Here is an 8601-nt window from a genome sequence, read left to right as displayed (position 1 = left end):
CTGTGAGCAAAACTTTCCCAAGTAAAATAAAATTGCCTGGAGACAGAAAAAAATATAATAGAATACATTTATTCTACCTGAAAAAGCTAAAACACATTGCTCATATAATACTGGAGTAATTCTTTACCAAACAGGTTCAGCAATTCCACCTACTGTGTATTACAACAAACTAATGATCTCAAGGTAGCTAAGCAATTTTGATACATATGCAACACAGATAGCTAACTGTTGAGTTCTGAAAGCAAGGAGTGATAGGAAAAAGACAAAATACAGTATTACCTATATTGGGGTAGTTAAGGAAGCAACCAGGTAGCCCATGGCAGTGTTTACTAATGATCTCTCTGACTGGCTACATTGTTTACCAACCATCGCTCAGCCTGGACACATCAGTGTATCCCATGTCAATGCCATGGGAAACTTAATGATTTAACCAAACTAAACCCAATCCAACCTGACCTCACTTGTGTTTGGCAGCCAGCATTCAAATTTAAAAATGAGCATTAGGAACGTTAAATATGGCCAGCTACTGGTAGACATCGGCGGAATACTTACGCATTTTACAGCTTTCACAGATAAGTTTATAAAAATGCCCAGTAATGATAGTTATGGTAATCCAGGAACAATAACAAGTAACCTGTGCAAGACTCATTTCAATAGAAAAAATGGAACGGCCATGCCCATTTGGTAAAGAATTAATAATACCGGTACCAAGTGACCTCTGGCATGTGTACAAATTTTAAATGAGCTTGTAAACATCTTTTAAAAACTTAATAAAAACAAACAAAAGCCCTTTAAGCACTCTTCTCAGCCTAAAAAAAAATGAAGTCCTGATGCTTATCCCTATTCATTTTACTATAATTTCATAGCTCTTTATAAAGTGCACACGGCGAAAAATAATATTCGCATCAGCCTCTTGAACCAGACAACTTTACGTTATTAGTTAATCGGAAATGCGTCCTGTACCTGCGGCGATTTAACTTGACCCATGCTAATCACATTTATAAAATTACTCTTATTTTCTAATAGCTATCCTATTAATACTCACTGAAATATCCTGTATATTCTCATCTAACTCTTACATAACTAAAACAATCATAATATCAAAATCTAACCTTTAAAATAAGTCAAATCTTCATAGCAGCACAAACAAGGATTTGAACCTACTCTGACCAACTTCAAAACAACCTCCAGCCAATCAGAGTCATTCATTCTTCTTCCCTTCAATTTTGTCAACCAATCAGCAGTCTTCAACAAAAATTTCAATTATATTAACTTTTCAATGAAAATGATTTAAACGGAACAAATGATAATTTACAGAAGACATATATCAAAGATAAAGGCCTGCAAGAAGCCAAAATATATCATTTTTCTACCTAATAACACATGATTGCTAAGGTCGATGGAAGAATGGATTATACAGTGAATAATCGTTTACAATTTGACAGGATTTTTACGTTGCAGAATTATATTTCATGAAACATAAATATTTATACGTATGGTACCTAACCTAACCTCCATGCCCACATGCCGTATGATTCACAGAGGGGGAAGGGGAGGACTTAAGAAGAATCGTACAACGCCATCAACCGTTTCTTTCAATAGCGTAACTCATTGGAAGTTACTTAGTTGTTTGATCAGGAACCAGTATGAAGCAGCCGTATTTCCAGGAGAGATCTCTTCCTGCTAGAGTGAAAACTGTAAGTTGTTCTCAAGATGTTTGTTTTCGTAGTGTAATGAGGGTAAATGGGATTTTATTTTTATTTTTATTTTTTGGGCCATAGTGAGATGTAGTCATCAAGTACCAGACAAGGCTTCCACCGTCTCCCATTCACCTTTTAATCATCATAATTGATGCAGTGGCCTATTGCAATGACGTTCACCTTAGCCCCCCCCTCACCCCCCCTTTTTTTTTTCACCAGTAGTAGTAAATGAGCAGAGGCTAATTTTAAGAGTTGCAACGAAATACCGAATTGGCACTTTTAATAGGAAGATGTCATTTTTATCACCTTATAAATCCAAAACCAGTTAGTCTCATAAATCCTTTCAGAAAATTGTGTAACTTCATTAAAAAAAAAAAAATCAAGATCTAGAATGAAAATGTGCTAAAGTTATGAGTTATTTCCCCTTTAGATCGCCAACATGCCCTGGCAGACTTCTGTTTTGCAAAAATATTAATTTATATTGCAAATAAATATATTTGCATGTTAAATCAATATTTATACAAAGTAGAAATCTGTCAAGGCAAGTTGTTGATCAAATGGTGTAATGCTTCCGGTAACTTTAGCAAGGTTTTTCTCTGAATCCCGAATTTAGGCCTGTATTAAGTTAAATTAAACTCTTTTTTTTTTTTTTACTGGATATCAGTTAACTAGGTGTGAATGAACCAATATGATGATACAAAATATCCTGTATTTTCCAATTAAAAGTGCCTGTTACGTAAATGAGTGCTGATTTGGTATTTTGTCACACCCAGTCCAGTCCAGTAGTAGGCATGAGATAAGTCTGTATAACGACTCCCACTTCCTTTTGTTTATTTATTTATTTGTTTTTTTAATATTTTTTTATTATTCTTATTATCTTTTTTGTCTGTGTCCTCGCTTAATACTTCACAAATAATGGCTGATTTGTATTTCACCGCAATTCTGATAGTGTACTGTATATTTGCTGCCTTTATTTGTTATAATTACCATTGCAGTTCTCGGTGTTTTTTTTTTTTTTTTCTTTTTTTTTCCATATTCTATTGAAGTCTTTCAATCTGGTACCGGTATGTCAAATGCTAGCATGTTAGCTCTTCTGTCATCTCTGCTTCTGCTTTGAATTGTTTGTATGAACTGATACTTTCATCTTATGTCACTGTTCTCAGTACAGTCCAATAATGTTTCTGCTTCTGAGTTGCAGCATGAACATTTCTCACATTTTCTCTGAAACCTATTTCTCCGGTTCAAAGTGAGTGAGTTTGTTCTAGCTCTTACAATTATTTTGGTACCTATCATGTTGTCAATCCAGCTCTCCTCTTTTATGTTTTTCTTGTACTTTTCATATACAGTATAAGTGTTGACATTGTTTGTGTTTCTGCTTTCCAGTTTGCTGTGTCCCATTCCATTACTGTATCTATAATTTTCTCTTGTCATGTTAGTGGTAGGTGGTGGCGACCATCATCCACTTACTTGATGTAGTGCTGCCTACTTCTTCCTTGGCCTTTATCATTCTTTTTCTGTGCCTGCCCTCCTCTCTTCCTATTTCTCCCATCTTTCCTGTCACTTCTTATTGCTTTTCTTTCCTCTACAGGTGGCTTTACATTGAGTGACAAGCCAAATGGTTTCCCGTAACCCAAGAAACCATTTACAGCACTGGGTGGTAACCATATAACCAAACCATACATGCTCCCTACGTGTCAGCAGGTGGATTGGTGGAGGGATAGTGCCCCTCCCTGTAAAACAAATAAGTCAAAGTCAAATGGCCACCCCTTAGCCTACATTCTTCTCTTCTTTTATTGTATCTCATTAATTTATTTTTCGCATTTATCTTCTTTCTTTCTCTCCTCTCTCTCTCTTTGTTTAACTGGAGCTTTGAGTCACAGCTACGACGCACACTGGTAAACATGCCTTCCGTACACTTAAATGTGGCTGAAACTCATCACTTTATACTGCATAAATGTACTGTAATATGTTTTTTAAAAAATCCTTGTCTGCGTCTGCGACCGCAGACATGGAGGTAAAAATAATCTGCAGTTGTGTCTGCATCCGCAAAAATTAATGTCTTAACCTCCTCAGTTTTATCTGCAACCACATTTTATGAGAAATTGATATCTGGCTCCGCCTCCGCCTCTGTGGAGCTCTAAAATTTGGTGTCTGATACATCACTAATACATACTCTTCATGGCATTCAACAACTTCCCATTTACTCCATATATTCTTAATACTTTCCACAGTCCTTGTCTATCCACCCTGTCATATACTTTCTCCAAATCCTTGAAGGCTGCTTACAATTCCTTTCCCTTCTGTAGAAACTTTTCCACTAAAGACCTAAGAATGAATATCTGATCTACACAACCTCTTCCTTTCCTAAAACCTCCCTGTTCTTCACCAACTAATTCCTCTGTTATTGCCCTAACGCTGTCAATAAGTATCCTACCATATACTTTTCCTATTACACTAAGAAGGCAATGCCTCTGTGATTACCACACACTTCTTTTTCCTCTTTTCCTTTGTACGGGGGATTAATTATACACTACCTGACTTCCAATCCTCTGGGACTCTGCCTTCCTCCCAGGATAATCTGCATGTCTTTCACACCTGTTCTGCTACTATCTCTCCCGCTTGCTTCAGCATTTCACCACACACTCCATCAATTCATGGGGCTTTCCCCATTTTGACTTTCTTCATTGCATCCACAACTTCCCTCCTACTGATTTCTTCCTCTCTTCTCCCAGCCGTTCCCCATCCATTTATACTCGCATTACAGTTAACATTCACATAATGCACGATCCTATAGTGCGAAACCTACATAACTTTGGTGGCAAATTTTTTGTCCAAATTTAGTCACACTGCAAAAATGATAGACATTACATAGATAGAGGAAGCTGCTCATTTTTTTGAACGCCATACTACACAACGACGATAGACGTGATGTGGTCAGAGTCCCCAAATTATGGTTCAACCAGTCATAACATGATGGGAACAGACACAACACGTTGAGTGATATTCATAGTGCAGGATGCATCAACCTATGACGTATTGCTATCACGTGTCTGCACGGTGCATTGTCACGGTCCACTGAGCATTCATGCCCCAGTTGAGCCTGCCCTCTCTGTGTGCTCTGGCTGCACCCATGTTCTGTGTGATCTTTGGTCCTTTTTTCTGGCCATGGAACCCCACTCCACCACCCCCCAACAAGCCCACAACCTCATCCATTCAAGGTAGGAATCCTCCAGTGTTTGTACGAGGGGCGTTCAAAAAGTTTTGGCAGCAGGGTAATAAAACCAGAATTAATAGAGGTACACATTTATTGAAGTTCACACTCCTTCAACATACTGTCCACTAAGGTTTACACACTTCTGGAGTCGTGTCATCCACTTAACAAAGCACTCAGATTACTCAGAAACAGGTATTCTCCTCGGTTCTGAATTTATCCTCCTGGCAAGGTCCTGTTCCCTTCGAAAATGGATCCCAGCAAGTTTTTCTGACAACATAGGGAATAGCCAAAAGTCACACGGTGCCGTCCTGACCTGGCACCATGTGACTTTTGGCTATTCCCTAAGTTGTCAGAAAAACTTGATGGGATCCATTTTCGAAGGGAACAGGACCTTGCCAGAAGGATAAATTCAGAACTGAAGAGTATACCTGTTTCTGAGTACACAGAGTGCTTTGTTAAGTGGATGACACGGCTCCAGAAGTGTGTAAACCTTAGAGGAGAGTGTGTTAAAGGAGTGTGAACTTCTATAAATGTGTATCTCTATTAATTTTGCTTTTATTACCTGTTGCCAAAACTTTTTGAATGCCCCTCATATGTAATGAAGTCTCTATTTGGTTGGTAATTGTCCTGAAAAAAAAAAAAAAAAATGAAAATTGTCCTGAAAGGGGAACTTAAGGGTGGCTTGGATACCATGAAACCCTTTAACATGGAAACACATGGTCCTATAACATGGAATTCTCATAAAGCAGGAGCTTCTGGGTACAATATTCACACATTATGTGAGCACTCGCTGTACTTTCATTCTCTGTGTTCAGCAATTCCTTAAAATGTTCTTTTTATCAACTCATATTTTCTCCCTTCTCCACTAGCAGTCTACCATTTTTATCTTTTACTCCCCAACTAACTTCTTTATCATCCTGTCTGACTCTCTTTACCTCTTTCCGGAACACTTTCTCATACCCTCCAATTTACTCTCTAATTCCTTCCAAATTCCTCATCCACTCTCTTCTTATTCTCTCTTATTAATCTTTTATTAATTGGTCACTTGCTTTAAATGTTGGACTGAATAGCATAGCCCAAGAAATGCAGATGCCTGTTTTTGCGGTGCAACGAAATACCGAATTGGTGGTCATTTATCGAATCTGTACTTTTAAGTGGAAAATGCTTGTATTGTAATTTTTATCACAATATAGGTTCGTACACACCTCATAGTCTGAAATCTGGTAAAAAATTTGTGCTTAATGTGACTGTTAATAAAAAAATCAGGTTTCAGAACTAAAACATGCTAAAGTTAGCAGATATTGACCCTTCATATCATCAGCACGCATTAACAGACTTCAATCTATCTATCTATCTAATCTATTGCCAGACGCCACAATCCCGTAAGGGGTGGCCATTTGACATTGAGTTATTTGTTTTACGGGGAGGGTCACTAACCCTTTACTAACCCACTTGCTGACACGTAGGGAATACGTATGGTTTTGTTATATGGTTACCACCCAGCGCTGTAAATGGTTTCTTGGCTTATAGGAAACCATTTGGCTTGTCACTCAATGTAAAGCCACCTGTAAAGGAAAGAAAAGCAACAAGAAGTGACAGGAAAGATGGGAGAAATAGGAAGAGAGGGGGGCAGGCACAGAAAAAGAATGATAAAGGCTAAGGAAGAAGTAGTCAGCACTACATCAAGTGAGTAAATAATGGTCGCCACCACTGTTGTGCATAAATATTGATTTAAGGCACAAATACTGTAAATGTATTTGCACCGTAAATCAATATTTACACATAGCAGATGTCTATCAAGGCAATGTTGTCAAGATAGAGGTGAAACGCTTCCATTAACTTTAGCAAATTTTTGCTTTGAATCCTGAATTTTCATCATCCATTCATCCATCATCTAATCCTATGTTGCCCCATGAGGAGCGTAGGAGCCCGGGGCTAAGCACGTTGGTCCTGACATTTAAGATGAGAGTGACCAGCCTCACTCATCCCTGAGTAGCATTACATGAGCAGTAAACCCAACCACCCCTTGGATATAAACCTTCACCAGCTCAATCCAATTTTAGCACCATAATTGCCCACTAAAGCACCAGGTGCCAAACTTTGGTTATATGGTTACCACCCAGCATAGTACAGTAGAAGTCCGATTTTTCGGCATCTGTGGGACCAGGCTAGTGCCGAAAAATCAAAATTGCTGAATTATCAAAAACCCTACCCACTCAATACCTTATATGTTTTGGTGAACACTATCATCACTACTCATATCATTACAAATGTGTTTGGAGAGAGTACTGTATACTGTTTGATACTGTACAATACTGTAATGAATACAGTACTATACATGAATATGAAAAATAAAGAAATTAGTGAACATACTGTATATAAATGTAATGGTACAGTAGGTGTACAAGTTCACATGCACTTACCTAAACTTATAGTAGGTTCCTTATTTACATATGTACAATAGAAGGGGTTGATTGGAGTCTGCTACTGCTGGAAGAAGTCCCCAGCAGTAGAGGGTCCTCATGGAGAATTTCAAGACTGACGAAAAAATCGGAAAATCTGCTGAACGATCAGAGATTTTCGTAAATGGGACTATTTCTCAAAACTGCCGAAATGTCAGATTTGCCTGGGAATTGGATGCCAAAGAATTGGACATTTACTGTACATGGTTTCCTGGGTTACAGGAAACCATTTGGCATGTTACTCATTGTAAAGTCACCCACAGGCAGAAAGAAGAGAAAAGAATGAAGGAAAGAAAGACAGAAGAGGGAGTGTAAAGTCACCCGTAGGCAGAAGGACGAGGAAAGAATGAAGGAAAGAAAGACAGAAGAGGATGGAAGGGAAGAAGGATGGAAGAGAGGAAAGGGCAGACACCCGTGAGCAGCACTACATTGAGTGAGTGGATGGTGAGTGTCCCCATTAATAATCATATTAAACACAAATTTTTGACTGCATTTCCAATAATTAGGTGTGTACAAACCTATGTGGTGATGAAAATCATAATTTTTTTTAGTTAATAGTGCCAATTCAGTATTTCATCACACCCCTGTTTTTGTACATGCCTTTATTAAAGCCCACTACCTGTTCTCTTTTCGTTTTTTTTTTTAGTCTTTATTGACAATTTCTATCCAACCCTCTTACTTGTTCGTAGTCTGTTTTCTTTTTTCTTCTTTTTCTTCTTTTTCCAGTATATGGAAGAAAATGCCTTCGTTGATGTGGAGGACATGACAGACTACCTTATTGCAACATATCGGGAGTTTCGAGGAAAAAGCAAGAGAGCTTTTATGAAGAGTGTCGAAAAAGGTATAGCTACAGTTTGTTTTAACTCATCATGGTACCCTTGAGAATAGTCCATGGTTTCAGTGTTGCCAATAGGCTACTTTAGATGGAAGAATTATATCTAGACATGGAAATTGTGTTTATTGGGAGTGGGAACAGTTTTGTCCAGGATGTTCTTTCTGTCTCACCAGACCCCAGTCTTCCTCACCCTTATCCTTCCTTTCCCCCTTACCCTTTTTCCTACACCTTCAGTGCTTTCCTCCCATCCTTCTCCATACATACTCTCCCGACCTCCCTTCCCTTTCTTCACAGTTTCAGCCCAGCTCTCATCCTCCTTTCTCTGTCAGGACTCCACATCTCTCTCTCTCTCTCTCTCTCTCTCTCTCTCTCTCTCTCTCTCTCTCTCTA

General features: G+C 38.4%; 1 protein-coding gene across 2 annotated transcripts in view; it reads left to right on the top strand.

Annotated features, from left to right (window-relative positions):
- The first annotated feature begins 1610 nt into the window (after positions 1 to 1610).
- Positions 1611 to 8601, top strand: part of smid (nuclear valosin-containing protein-like smid) — a 39136-nt gene continuing 32145 nt past the window's right edge. For both annotated transcript variants that reach the window (XM_080270789.1, XM_080270788.1), the window contains exons 1-2: positions 1611 to 1697; positions 8103 to 8217. In XM_080270789.1, coding sequence (XP_080126915.1) covers positions 1647 to 1697; positions 8103 to 8217 — 166 coding nt within the window. In that variant the 5' untranslated portion in view covers positions 1611 to 1646. The remainder of the gene's footprint in view (positions 1698 to 8102; positions 8218 to 8601) is intronic.

The sequence above is a fragment of the Coenobita brevimanus genome, chromosome 43 (genome assembly GCF_032717465.1).
Source record: "Coenobita brevimanus isolate Jiangsu-jjx chromosome 43, ASM3271746v2, whole genome shotgun sequence".
In the NCBI taxonomy this organism is placed as follows: Eukaryota; Metazoa; Arthropoda; class Malacostraca; order Decapoda; family Coenobitidae; genus Coenobita; species Coenobita brevimanus.
Note: the sequence above shows the minus strand (reverse complement) of the source record. Positions and strands in the feature narration are given on the sequence as shown.